The following is a 15,445-nucleotide window of genomic DNA, read 5'->3' on the forward strand; positions in this document are numbered from 1 at the left end:
AATCTTCTCAGGTTTTGGCCTGCCATATGAGTTCTGTTATACTCAGTTTTAGAAACTTTAGAGTGTGATCTAACCAAATCTACTAATTATAGAGTAGGAACCAGTTTAAATCGGGTACATTTTTTATCCGGCCGTGAAAATACTGCCCCCTAGCCCTTATTATGAAATGGATTAAATAAATAAAAATTCCTCATCAATCTACACACAATACCCCAAAATGACAAAGCAAAAACAGGCTTTTGGACATTTTTGCTAATTTTGTAACGATAGGAAAAAAAGTATTCAGACCCTTTACTAAATTGACGTCAGATGCATCCTGTTTCCATTGATCATCCTTGAGATGTTTCTACAACTTGATTGGAGTCCACCTGTGGTAAATTCAATTAATTGGATATGATTTTGACAGGCACACACCTGTCGATATGAAGTCCCACAGTTGACAGTGCATGTCAGAGCAGAAACCAAGCCATGAGGTCGAAGGAATTGTCCATAGAGCTCCGAGACTGATTGTGTTGAGGCACAGGTTTAGGGAAGGATACCAAAAAATTGCTGCAATGTTGAAGGTCCCCAAGAACACAGTGGCCTCCATCATTCTTAAATGGAAGAAATTTGGAACCACAAAGACTCTCCCTAGAGCTGGCTGCCCAGTCAAACTGAGCAATTGGGGGTGAAGGGCCTTGGTCAGGGAGGTGACCAAGAACCCGATGGTCACTCTGATAGAGCTCTATAGTTCCTCTGTGGAGATGGGAGAACCTTCCAGAAGAACTACCATCTTTGCAGCACTCCACCAATCAGGCCTTTATGGTAGAGTGGTCAGACGGAAGCCACTCCTCAGTAAAAGGCATGTGACAGCCCTCTTGGAGTTTGCCAAAAAGCACCTAAAGAGTCCTAAAAACCATGAGATACAAGATTCTCTGGTCGGATGAAACCAAGATTGAACTCTTTGGCCTGAAAGCCAAGCGTCACGTCTGGAGGAAACCTGGCACCATCCCTACAGTGATGCATCATGCTGTGGGGATGTTTTTCAGTGGCAGGGACTGGGAGACTAGTCAGGATTGAGGGAAAGATGAACGGAGCAAAGTACAGAGAGATCCTTGATGAAAACCTGCTCCAGAGCGCTCAGGACCTCAGACTGGTGCGAAGGTTCACCTTACAACAGGACAACAACCCTAAGCACACAGCCAAAACAATGCAGGAGTGGCTTCGGGACAAGTCCCTGAATGTCCTTGAGTGGCCGAGCCAGAACCCGGACTTGAACCTGATCGAACATCTCTGGAGAGACGTGAAAATAGATGTGCAGCGACACTCCCCATCCAACCTGACAGAGCTTGACATGATCTGCAGAGAAGAATGGGAGAAACTCCGCAAATACTGGTGTGCCAAGCTTATAGTGTCATTCCCAAGAAGACTCAAGGCTGTAATCGTTGCCAAAGGTGTTTCAACAAAGTACTGATTATAGGGTCTGAATACTTATGTAAATGTGATATGAGTGTTATTTATTTATAAATTAGCAAACATTTCTAAAAAAAACTGTTTTTGCTTTGTCATTATGGGGTATTGTGTGTAGATTGATGAGGAAAAATTATAATTTAATACATTTTTGTTTAAGGCTGTAACGTAACAAAAAGTGGAAAAAGTCAAGGTGTCTGTCACGTCCTGACTATAGTAAGTTGTTATTTTCTATGGTAGAGTAGGTCAGGGCGTGACGGGGGTTTTCTAGTTTAGTTTTCCTATGTTATGTTCTAGTTTTGTATTTCTATGTTGGGTTGTTTTAGTTTTAGTATTTCTTTGTTGGGCTTTGTTTGAGATGATCTCCAATTAGAGGCAGCTGGTCATCGTTGTCTCTAATTGGAGGTCATATTTAAGTTGGTGTTTGTCCCACCAGGGTTTGTGGGAGATTAATTTTGAGTAGTGTATGTTTTCACCTCTGCGTCACGGTTTGTTGTTTTTGTCTTTCAGTTTATTTATATATTGCATAGTTTCACAGTATAAATAAAATGTGGAACGACACACACGCTGCACTTTGGTCCGCTCATTCCTACGACAACCGTGACAGTGTCTGAATACTTTAGCGTGTAGCCTAAACCGTTCAGACGCTACAGACAGAAGTTGGCAATAGGGGTGTGAACATTTAAATGTTTAAATGTTTAAATGACATTTGAATCGTTATTGTTCATTTAAAATCTCTGGCGAACATTTTTTAACACTTTTTTGTTTACAAAATTGTGCAGCAGAAAACTACCACTAACAGGTCCCGATTATCATAAAGGGAAACATACAAATTAAACAAATACCTTATGCAACAATGCTGTAAAGTTAGTAGTAGAAAATATGCATCTTTCAAATGATTTGCCACGGATATACTTTATAGCGCTCCGCACATCATCATCGTTAACGGTTGGAAAAATGGCAGAGTGTGAGACAGGGAAGCGACAGCAGCAGTCCTGTTAGGCAATACTTGAGAAGGTGGTGAAATAAATGCAATCTTTGCAAGTTGGAATTGCGCTACAGTGGCAGTACAGGTGCAATGCTTAACCATCTGAAAGGAAGGCACCCCCAACCCGTTGCTGGCAGGAGTGCGATCAGGGACAGAGTGAAAAAAATCACAGCGCTGATTACAGTTGATATGCATCCATTGTCAATGGTAGAGGATGTCGGCTTCACTGCCCTGATGGCATATCTAGAACCACACTACAAGATGCCAAAAACTATGATGGCCTGGATGGAGAAAATGTACAATGATTGCTCTGCAAGTACAAAGTGCGAGCTCTCAAAAACCATACGTGGCATTAACAACAGATTGTTGGACATCTATGAACATGCTGTCATACATCACTGCAACGAGCAATCACATTGATAAGAAGCGGGACATGAAGTCCCATGTACTGACAATTGGGAACATGGAGGAGAGGGACACAACAAAGAACATAAAATGGCGTTAACTACCACTGTTGCTGAGTGGGTGGGGGACAGTAGTAAGGTGAGTGCCTTCTGGTAAGTAGCCAGGACTGCTGTAGATCGAACTGCATTGCCCCTTAGCTGTCATACGCAGGATTATATCTGAATTGTGACTCCTCATTTTATGAACATTTTCTTATTGTTTAAAAAAATTGCAGTTTAAACACATTTGTCACATCCTTAGTTGGTACATATTCAGTACCGACTTCTGATGAGTCCCGTGACACTTGTGGGGGTCGTAGAGCCAAACCGTTCGGACGCTATAGATTTTTGGGATGTCTCCTGGTCTGACACACACAGTTGTAGCTCTGCCACCTTCCACCACAGTGGATTGAGACGCAGCCCTTGCAAAAAAAAACATCTCTAGCTTCAACAGATGAATTTCTATACTATGCTAATTAGATTTCATCATGGGTGAGGACATCGACTCTAGGGGGTTGTGTTAACTGCAGCCCAGTGATCGCAGAGCTTAGCTCTGGCATCTAGGGATCCTCGCACCATCACACACACTTACTCACACATGCGCGCACACACGCTCGCACACATACTAGCGTACAAACACACACACAAATAGGGCATTGCCCTGGCTTTTCCTCGTGCCATTACACACACACAATGGCTCAACACCCCTACTTCATCAACAATCACATACTGTACACACCGGGAAAACACACACACACACACACAATCTCACCCTGGCAGCGCCTGATTGGCACAGGCCATCTGCCACTCTGATCCTTTGGCACTTAGTGTTGATTCAACAGTATGAGCATAATAGCAGGTCAACGGTCCATCGCTTTTTTGCTGTGGTACCATTTAGCCAGCTGCAGTCAGCTACAGAGTACGCGGTAGCTCCAGTTCTGCACCTCTTCATGTGCAACTACCAATACATGGCTTTGTAAATGATCAACAAATGAAATGACGCTATAAAACACATGTAGATTGAGGGCCTCCCGAGTGGTGCAGCAGTCTAAGGCACTACATTACAGTGCTAGCAGCATTACTACGGATCCGGGTTTGATACTGGGCCGTGTTGCAGCCGGCCGCGACCGGGAGACCCATGAGGCGGCGCACAATTGGCCCAACGTTGTCCGGGCTAGGGGAGGGTTTGGCAGGGATGTCCTTGACTCCGGTGGCGGGCCGGGAGTATGCACACTGACACAGTCGCCAGGTGTATGGGGTTTCCTCCGACACGCTGGTGCGGCTGGCTTCCGAGTTAAGCGAGCAGTGTGTCAAGAAGTAGTGCCTCTTTGCGGGTTGTGTTTTGGAGGACGCATGGCTCTCGACCTTCGCCTCTCCCGAGTCCATACGGGAGTTGCAGTGATAGGACAAGATTGTAACTACCAATTGGATATCACGAAATAGGGGGGTAGAAAAGTACAATATTTTTTAGTTTTTTTATAAAAACATGCAGATTGCAATATCAACAGATGAGTGGTGTTAGCCCAGGAGATAAGCATGTTAATGGTGTACTTTAGTACAGCAGCACATACAGTGACTTGCGAAAGTATTCACCCCCTTGGCATTTTTCCTATTTTGTTGCATTACAACCTGGAATTAAAATGGATTTTGGGGGGTTTGTATCATTTGCTTTACACAACATGCCTACCACTTTGAAGATGCAAAATATTATTTATTGTGAAACGATCAAGAAATAAGACAAAAGAACAGAAAACTTGAACGTGCATAACTATTCACCCCCCAAAGTCAATACTTTGTAGAACCACCTTTTGCAGCAATTACAGCTGCAAGTCTCTTGGGGTATGTCTCTATAAGCTTGGCGCATCTAGCCACTGGGATTTTTGCCCATTATTCATGGCAAAACTGCACCAGCTCCTTTAAGTTGGATGGATTCCGCTGTTGTGCAGCAATTTTAGGTCATACCACAGATTCTCAATTGAATTGAGGTCTGGGCTTTGACTAGGCCATTCCAATTACATTTAAATGTTTCCACTTAAACCAATCGAGTGTTGCTTTAGCAGTATGCTTTTGGCCATTGTCCTGCTGGAAGGTGAACCTCCGTCCCAGTCTCAAATCTCTGGAAGACTGAAACAGGTTTCCCTCAAGAATTTCCCGGATTTAGCGCCATCCATCATTCCTTCAATTCTGACCAGTTTCCCAGTCCCTAGGATGGTATTCTCATGGTGATGAGAGGTGTTGGGTTTGCGCAGACAGCGTTTTCCTTGATGGCCAAAAAACTCAATTTTAGTCTTATCTGACCAGAGTACCTTCTTCCATATGTTTGGAGAGTCTCCCACATGCCTTTTGGTGAACACCAAATGTGTTTGCTTATTTTTTTCTTTAAGCAATGGCTTTTTTCTAGCCACTCTTCCATAAAGCCCAGCTCTGTGGAGTGTACGGCTTAAAGTGGTCCTATGGACAGATACTCCAATCTTCGTTGTGGAGGTTTGCAGCTCCTTCAGGGTTATCTTTGGTCTCTTTGTTGCCTCTCTGATTAATGCCCTCCTTGCCTGGTCTGTGAGTTTTGGTGTGTGGCCCTCTCTTGGCAGGTTTGTTGTGGTGCCATATTCTTTCCGTTTTTTAATTGTGGATTTAATGGTGCTCTGTGGGACGTTCAAAGTTTCAGATATTTTTTTATAACCCAATCCTGATGGGTACTTCTCCACAACTAGGTCCGTGACCTGTTTGGAGAACTCCTTGGTCTTCATGGTGCCGCTTGCTTGGTGGTGCCCCTTGCTAAGTGGTGTTGCAGACTCTGGGGCCTTTCAGAACAGGTGTATATGTCCTGAGATCATGTGACAGATCATGTGACACTTAGATTGCACGCAGGTGGACTTTATTTAACTAATTATGTGACTTCTGAAGGTAATTGGTTGCACCAGATCTTATTTAGGGTCTTCATAGCAAAGGGGGTGAATACATATGCAGGCACAACTTTTCAGTTTTTTACACTTCATCAATTTTGACTATTTTGTGTATGTCCATTACATGAAATCCAAATAAAAATCTATTTAAATTACAGGTTGTAATGCAACAAAATAGGAAAAACGCCAAGGGGGATGAATACTTTTGCAAGGCACTGTATGTCTTATATCTGCTATTTGTATGCATTATTACCATGTATGTATGCATTAGAGTATGCATACATAAAATCAAGGTCAGGCCTCGCTAAATCTACCTTGATCTTTTCTCAGATCATACATTAAAATATACATTTATTGGCTCTGTTATTGGCTTAGTTTAACCATGGATTGGAGGAATGGATTGGAGCCGTGCCTTCGCATTCTCACTATCTCTCAGTAAGGGTTGAGTAGGTTATTTTGTAAATGTAGTCTGATACAGTTGCTAGTTACCTGTCCAAAATTGTAATCAGCAACGTAACTTTTGGATTTCATAAACTCAGTATCGTAATCTGATTACTTTCCCCTTAAGAGGCATTGAAAGAAGACAAAACAGATCCATAAAATGCATTTAGTGTGTCATCATAGTGGTCTCTGACTTGTGGTCAAACTTGCTCAGGTAGAACGAACTTACTCAATTGAATGTCACTGAGAAAACAGAAAGGTGTTTTCGCCAACATGAATTTAAAAGTAAACATCCAGTTTTTCTAAAATATCTGTAACCTTATTACAATATGTTTCCTTGTAACATAACTGATTACAGTTTAAAAAAATTTAATCAGATTGCATGTAACTGATTTACATGTAATCACTTACTCCCCAACCCTGATCTCTGTCAGATTTGTTGCATAGCATTTAGAATGTAGATGTAATGTAGCCAGAGATGTAGGCTTTTGAACTGAATGTATCAGCAGCCATAAATGGGAGAGCTTTACGATCCATGTACTGATTGGCCTATCAGACTGTACTGCTAGCACTCTCCATTGATCTGAATGGAACTGAAGGTAGAGCGTTGCTTAGCTGGCTCCTTGGAGCATGTCCAAGGAAATGTCTTTATGTGTCCAATCAAACATGTTCCCTGTTTTCAGTGGAATTCCCAAGATACCACAGCGAGCCAGTACACTGCAATGATCTCAGATCAGTATGTAGAAGTGCGTCCGTGCATGCAGCGCCGGGCACAGTGCTAGCATTTCCTAAGCGTTTCCTAAAACTTTTAAACCCTTTACCTGCGTTTTTATATAGCCAACTTCCACAAAAATCATAACTAATATGGTAGTGACTGATATGAATGACTATAAATCCTCTATTTTTCCCACAGATTTCGTCAATTCCTACATGCAGAATGCGTATGTGTATTTGTGCATATTGTATGTTTACATTTGTGCGTTCACATTTGCAATACCTTATTACTGACATGATTTCAGTCATGGAGAATCATTCATTTGGATTCCCCTCCTCCCCTCCCATTCCAATACCGCACCAGTCTCTCCTTCTCTCTGGATGAATGAGTTCTACCCTTCCCGTCCTCTACTCCTCTCCCTGACCCTCTCCCTGGTGTCTTCCTCTCCTCTCCAGATGAGCCTCTGGAGCTGCCCCTGTTTCAGCTGATCCCGTCCCAGAGACAGGTGGTGTTCCGTGGGGACCGGCTGCCGCTGCAGTGCACTGTGTCCTACCTGGACCCCTCGGTCACGCTGCTCTGGCACCACAATGGCCACATCGTCCACAGCAACGAGGACAGGGGCGTCTACGTAGAGGATACCCTGGTCCATGACTGCTGCCTGCTCACCGGGTAGGGGGGGATCGGGGACGTGAGTGGAGAGCTAATCTCTCTCGCTCGCTGTAGCACAGACACACTCATGCGTTACATTTGTGCAGTGCAGCACTCACTCACACACACATGCATGTATGAGCTCATGCGGTACAGTTTTGCAGTACACAAACACACACTCACAACACTGCATCTCGCTAACCATGCTCACATGCACTAACAGACAATCGCACGCATCTGTGCAGAAACACACTCTTCCCCTTCTCTCTCTTATTGTAGCCGAGATTTACCTTGTGTTATCGTCCGCCCTTGATAGGATCTGAAAGGACAGGGACAGAATTGGGTTGGCCGCGTGCCACTGCCTCTGAAAGCTAATCTGTGCCCCTCTCAGGACGTTTGCGGAGCGCTCCAGGAACGTTGCCGGAGTGCTTGGCGATCACAAGCTAACAGGAACAGTTGCTGAATCTTAATTACAGTGATAATGGGAGCAGCAATGCTGGTTTTCTCACATTTCGGGGCCTGTTGTCGCATTTCCTCTTCCTGTCTTTGTTTTCTCTCCATGCTTCTGTTACTGTTAGCTTGGCAGCAGACCTGGTTTCAATACTATTTAAAATCATTTAAAATACTTTATCTGTGCTCAATTAAGCTTGCCTGGCTTATTGGACCATTCAAATGTTCCCAAACCTGTAAAACCCCCCCATCTGGTCCTCTAAGCAGGCTAAAGCAAACACTCAAAATATTGGAAAGATTTAAAATAGTATTTGAACCCAGGTCTGCTTGCCTTGGCGGTAAGCAGGCTCATATGGAGGAGCACATTGCCGTTGATTAGTTTAACTGCTGCTACGCTCTGAGCCGGGGGCTCTAACATAAATATTGATGGTGCTGACAGAAATATGTTTCCCTGTGTCAACAGGGCCGGAATGCTTGTTGTCACGGTTTACATAGCACAAGGAATTCCATCTCTTTTCCCAGTTCTGGGAAAGATACCAACCCAGAATGTCGTAGCTCCCACTGCTCCCGATTTGACCAACATTGCCACTTGTAATTTATGACGTTGAAGTTTACTATTATGTTCTATTCTCTATAGCTTTGTGGCTGAGTTGATTATCTCAAAGTATGAGGATGAGTGAAAAGATATGTTGCATGAACATTTATATATTGCGCTAGGCTAACAGTATTCAGTGTTTCTCTTCCTAATTTTTATTTGTATTGATAGATTGTTCTGTAGCGGTCTGACAAAATTGAATTACTTAGCATTGCCTCTCCAATGAGGTCTGTAGTTCACACCTGGCTGCTCATTACAAACTGGCTGATGGCTGTGGAACACTCATAGCTAATGGCAACTAACAGCTTTAGTGTTAAGTTGTGAATTGTGTCCATCAAGCTGCTCTGGTGAATGTATCACTTGTATATGTGAAGGGATTGGAGAGTGATTAACACTTGCCTGTGTTCTCTACAGCATACACAGCAGAGCGGAGTGGCCTGATAAAGAGCCCAGTGTCCATTGTTAGGTGGTGTTCTATTCTAATGAGCCTGTCATGCCAAATAGTGTGCACTTGACAAAAAGTGTCCCCCCACTTGCTCACAATGGGACTCGATAATCTATGGATTTCACATGACTGGGCGAGGTCGTAGTCAATCAGAATTAGTTTTTCCCCAGAAAAGGGCTTTATTACAGACATAAATACTCCTCTGCACTCTTGAGAGTCTCGCCTTTCTATCGAGGGAAAGGTGTAGCCCAAACTGTTCTGACGCTACAGGCAGAAGTTGGCAGATCGGCGGTACTAACCTCAGATGAGTCCTGTGACGCTTCTGGGGGTCGTAGAGCAAAATGGAGAACATATAGTGATCATACTAGTTTGTAGGCCATTTTCGGGATGGCTCGTAGTCTGGCAAACACCGCTGTAGCTAGGCCACCTTCCACCACAGATTTATTTTGCTTAAACAGTTATATGGGGCACGGTCATCGACTCTAGGGATTTTGTTAAGATAATAAGATAAAAACATGACTTTGAAATACTTTCGGGTACCTTGTTAACATTTCAACAACATGAAAAGTCATGTCTTAAATGGATCTACATTTTTCGGGAAAATAGCGAAGAAAATGTGTAAACTGCACATTAACTTACCTTTCAGATTGCAACGTGAGCTGCTATGCAGCTATTGTCACTTCATTCATGTTCAAATCAGTTCAATTCATACACTGGCTCGTCTGGCTGGCATGTTTTTATTTTGAGCTTACCTCCCCTTGTCATGTCTTACTAAAGTATGCTTTTATTAGTCCTATTATACTACTTTGTTCCTATCTCCCTTCCTCCACCACATGGCATATAGGCATAGCTCAGTAATTCAGCAGGACACTTGTGGTTGAATATAATGCAGGACACAACAGACAGTTCAATCATTTTGAACCTACCTGTCAATATTTAAGATTGAAATATGAAAATGTTGCTCTTTTTGTGGAACAGTTGTGTCATGAAGTGGTTTATTTAATTTAATATACCCACATGGGTATAGGCTAAAATCAACACATAAATAATAAAGTGCAATTTAGTTGAGAAAACAGAAGTATGAATGACAGGTAAAGTACATCATATGAGAGGAGGATCCTCAAAAAGATTTGGCAGAAGTAGGGTATGGCTGTTTTTTTTCATCTCTCAGTTCTGCTGTGTGGGATAGAGAGGAGGTGGGTGCTACGGGTGGTTCTGCACGTCACTTTACCTCCACAGGCAGCCAGTCTCGGAAGGGGGACTTGAAGATGGTGACTGCAAATTCCAGGCACAGCTGCTCTCTTCGCTGTTGGAGTGTTTGCAGTGCTAGTGTATGTAGCGCATCTGTGTATCTCACTGTGCCTAGGATGATATGGCAAGTACCGTTTCTTAACAGATTAGATTAAGCAACATGACAATAACAGTAGCTGTAGATAATGTCACGAAAAGTGGGATCTTGGAGGGTGGTTGGTCATGGAAGACATCAGGTGGATCCAGTTCTAGGGAAGGGATATGGTAGGCAGAATTGCAGAACCCCTAGATCCTGGCGAAAGGGGAGGGGAGCAGGGGAGAGGGGAGCAGACAGATGAGTAGGACACAGAAAGAAAAACACACAGGTTACATATAGATCATGGGAGCAGTTAGCAGGACACACCGTTTTGGAATGTTTAGATATCAATATGTTATGTAGAACAAACATGCCTCTCCGACATGCACAGTGTCTTCGGAAAGTATTCCAACCCCTTGACTTTTTCCACATTTTGTTACAGCCTTATTCTAAAATTGAATAAATATACTTTTTTCTAAGCAATCTATACACAATACCCCATAATGACAAAGCAAAAAAAAAACTTTTACATTTAAAACAGAAATACATTATTTACATAAGTATTCAGACCCTTTGCTATGAAACTCGAAATAGAGCTCAGGTGCATCCTGTTTCCATTGATCATCCTTGAGATGTTTCTACAAGTTGATTTGAGTCCACCAGTGGTAAATTTAATTGATTGGACAAAATTTGGAAAGGCACACGTCTGTCTATATAAGGTCCCACAGTTGACAGTGCATGTCAGAGCAAAAACCAAGCCATGAGGTCCAAGCCATGAGGTCCGTAGAGCTCGGAGACAGGATTGTGTCGAGGCAGGGATCTGGGGAAGGGTACCAAAACATTTCTGCAGCGTTGAAGGTCCCCAAGAACACAGTGGCCTCCATCATTCTTGAATGGATGACGTTTGGAACCACCAAGTTTGGAACCACCTAAAGCTGGCCGTCCGGCCAAGCTGAGCAATCGGGGGAAAAGGGCCTTGGTCAAGGAGGTGACCAAGAACCTGATGGTCACTCTGACAGAGCTCTAGAGTTCCTCTATGGAGATGGGAGAACCTTCCAGAAGGACTACCATCTCTGCAGCACTCCACCAATCAGGCCTTTATGGTAGAGTACCCAGATGGAAGCCACACCTCAGTAAAAGGCACATGATAGCCCGCTTGGAGTTTGCCAAAAGACTCCTAAAGACTCTCAGACCATGGTCTGATGTAACCAAGATTGGCTTGAATGACAAGCGTCACATCTGGAGGAAACCTGGCACCATCCCTACGGGGAAGCATGGTGGTGGCAGCATCATGCTGTGGGGATGTTTTTCAGCGGCAGGGACTGAGAGACTTGTCCAGATCGATACACTCACATATGCTGGGCTACAGCAGCTCCATCTTGCCCTCTAATGGGCCAGGTAGAATTGTCACCATATTGCTTATATCTTTCAAGCCCCATCAGGTATACACAAGTGCATAGGGTGTAAGGGCTAGGCTTTGATTTGGGATTCAGGGATAGGTTCTTTCTCGATTTGTCTTTCTTCGATTCCTCACATCCTTTCTCTTCACGTCCTTTTAAAAAAGGATTGGAGGAGAATATCTGACGATGCGAGGAAGAAAAATCACATAATTACTGACTGCTGTCACACAACTGTCATGCTGCAGGAGAAGGAAGAAAAAGTCCTGTGCACATGCACAGATGCTTACCATTATCTGTATGGGTGCTGACAAGTGCAGCCATTTTCTTTGCCCTCACTTTGCATTATCTCACACTACTGCTTGTGTTCACATCATATCACTGAGTCTGCGTTTAAGTATATGCATTACGTAGATAAACACATGAATTTACTCACTCATTTATCAGGAGGTGACTGCATTACTCTTGATATTGCATGTTAAATTAAATTGAATCAACATAAGCTCATTAGTAAATGTGTGGAAAAAAGAGAGCAGGGAAGCACTGCAGAGCAGAATACAAAGTGCCATTAATATTAGGATAACGTACTGTACATAGAAATACAATGACATTATATTGACACCACTTAAAATATTAACTAAAGGCATCACTAGAACATGTTACTACGTACAGTGCCTTTAGAAAGTATTCATACCACTTGACTTGTTCCACATTTTGTTGTGTTACAGCCTAAATTTAAAAAAAGGATTTAATAGATTTTGTCTCCACCCATCTCCACACAATACCCCATAATGACAAAGTAAAAACATGTTTTTACAAATTGATTGAAAATGAAATACACATATCTCATTTACACAAGTATTCACACCCCTGAGTGAATACTTTGCAGAAGCACCTTTGGCAATGATTACAGCTGTGAATTTATTAGGGTAAGTCAATAAGAGCTTTGCACACCTGAATTGTACAGTATTTGCCCATTATTCATTAGAAACAAGCTCTGTCAAGTTGATTGTTGATCATTGCTGGACAGCCATTTTCAAGTCTTGCCATAGATTTTTAAGTCACAACTTTAACTAGGGCACTCAGGAACATTCATTGTTGGTTCGCAACTCTAGTGTATATTTGGGATTGTGTTTTAAGTTATAGTTCTGCTGAAAGGTGAATTTGTCTCCCAGTGTCTGTTGGAAAGCAGACTGAACCATGTTTCCCTTTTAACTCTCGGATTTTGCCTGTGCTTATAGCTGTATTCCGTTTCTTTTTATACAAAAAAACTCCCTAGTCCTTGCCGATGACAAGCATACCCATAACATGATGCAGCCACCACCATGCTTGAAAATATAAAGAGTGATGTGTTTTGTTGGATTTGCCCCAAACATAACGCTTTGTATTCAGCACATAAAGTTAATTTATTTGCCACATTTTCTGCAGCATTACTTAAGTGCCGTGTTGCAAACAGAAGGGATGTTTTGGAATATTTGTATTCTGTACAGGCTTCCTTCTTTTCACCCTCCTCAGTTTTCTCATATTTTAAAATCACCATTGGCCTCATGGTGAAATCCCTGGGCAGTTTCATCCCTCGCCGGCAACTGAGTTAGGAAGTACGCCTGTGTCTTTGTAGTGACTGAGTGTATTGATACACCATCCAAAGCCTAATTAATAACATCACTGTGCTCTAGGGATATTCAGCATCTGCTTTCTTATATTTACACATCTACCAATCGGTGCCCTTCTTTCCAAGACATTGAAAAACCTTCCTGGTCTTTGTGGTTGAATCTGTGCTTAAAATTCACTACTCGAATGAGGGACAATACAGATAATTGTATACAGTTGAAGTCGAAGTTTATATGCACCTTAGCCAAGTACATTTAAACTCAGTTTTTAACAATTCCTGACATTTAATCCTAGTAAAAATTCCCTGTCTTAGGTCAGTTAGGATCACACTTTATTTTAAGAATGTGAAATGTCAGAATAATAGTAGAGAGAATGATTTATTTCAGCTTTTATTTCTTTCATCACATTCCCAGTGGGTCAGAAGTTTACATACACTCAATTAGTATTTGGTAGCATTGCCTTTAAATTGTTTAACTTGGGTCAAATGTTTTGGGTGGCCTTCCACAAGCTTTCCAAAATAAGTTTGGTGAATTTTGTCCCATTCCTCCTGACAGAGCTGGTCAGGTTTGTAGGCCTCCTTGCTCGCACACACCTTTTCAGTTCTGCCCACAAATGTTCTATTGTATTGAGGTCAGGGCTTTGTGATGGCCACTCCAATACCTTGACTTTGTTGTCCTTAAGCCATTTTGCCACAACTTTGGAAGTATGCTTGGGGTCATTGGAAGACCCATTTGCAACCAAGCTTTAACTTCCTGACTGATGTTTTCAGATGTTGCTTCAATATATCCACATCATTTTCCATCCTCATGATGCCATCTATTTTGTGAAGTGCACCAGTCCCTCCTGCAGCAAAGCACCCCCACAACATGATGCTGACACCCACGTGCTTCACGGTTGGGATGGTGTTCTTCGGCTTGCAAGCCTCCCCCTTTTTCCTCCAAACACAACGATGGCCATTATGGCCAAACAGTTCTATTTTTGTTTCATCAGACCAGAGGACATTTCTCCAAAAGTATTATCTTTGTCCTCATGTGCAGTAGTCTGGCTATTTTATGGTGGTTTTGAAGCAGTGGCTTCTTCCTTGCTGAGCAGCCTTTCAGGTTATGTCGATATAAGACTGATTTTACTGTGGATATAGATACTTTCGTACCTGTTTCCTCAAGCATATTCACAAGGTCCTTTGCTGTTGTTCTGGAACGTGGTACCTTCAGGTGTTTGGAAATTGCTCCCAAGGATGAACCAGACATGTGGAGGTCTACAATCTTATTTCTGAGGTCTTGGCTGATTTTTTTTAATTTTCCCATGATGTCAAGCAAAGAGGCACTGAGTTTGAAGGTAGGCCTTGAAATACATCCACAGGTACACCTCCAATTGACTCAAATGATGCCAATTAGCCTATCAGAAGCTTCTAAAGCCATGACATAATTTTCTGGAATTTTCCAAGCTGTTTAAAGGCACGGTCAATTTAGTTTATGTAAACTTCTGACCCACTGGAATTGTGATACAGTGAATTATAAGTGAAATAATCTGTCTGTAAACAATTGTCTTGCACACAGTAGATGTCCTAACCGACTTGGCAAAACTATAGTTTGTTAACAAGAAATGTGTGGAGTGGTTGAAAAACAAGTTTTAATGGCTCCAACCTAAGTGTATGTAACTTCCGACTTCAACTGTTTGTGGGGTCCAGAGATGGGGTAGTCATGAAAAAATCATGTTACCCACTATTTCTTAACACAGAATGAGTCTGTGCAACTTATTATGTGTTTTATTAAGCACATTTATACTCCTGAAATTATTTAGGCTTGCCATAACAAAGAGTTTAAATACTTATTGATACAAAACATTTCAGCTTTTAATTTTGTATTATTTTCGAACATTTTCAAAAAAATAAATTCCAATTTGACACAGAATCTCAATTTAGTACATTTTACATTCAGGCTGTAAGATATATTTGTGAATACTTTCTGAAGGCACTGTATAAAAGGGCTTAAACTAAAGCACCACTATGTGGCAGTAGTAACACATTAATGACT

At 42.3% G+C, this 15,445-nt stretch overlaps 1 protein-coding gene across 1 annotated transcript in view; it reads left to right on the top strand.

Moving 5' to 3' along the window:
• LOC115193959 (adhesion G protein-coupled receptor A3-like) overlaps positions 1-15,445 on the top strand; it is a 301,644-nt gene that overhangs the window by 95,320 nt on the left and 190,879 nt on the right. Inside the window, exon 7 of the mRNA XM_029753120.1 lies at positions 7,395-7,608. Coding sequence (XP_029608980.1) covers positions 7,395-7,608 — 214 coding nt within the window. The remainder of the gene's footprint in view (positions 1-7,394; positions 7,609-15,445) is intronic.

The sequence above is a fragment of the Salmo trutta genome, chromosome 5 (genome assembly GCF_901001165.1).
Source record: "Salmo trutta chromosome 5, fSalTru1.1, whole genome shotgun sequence".
Lineage (NCBI taxonomy): Eukaryota > Metazoa > Chordata > Actinopteri > Salmoniformes > Salmonidae > Salmo > Salmo trutta.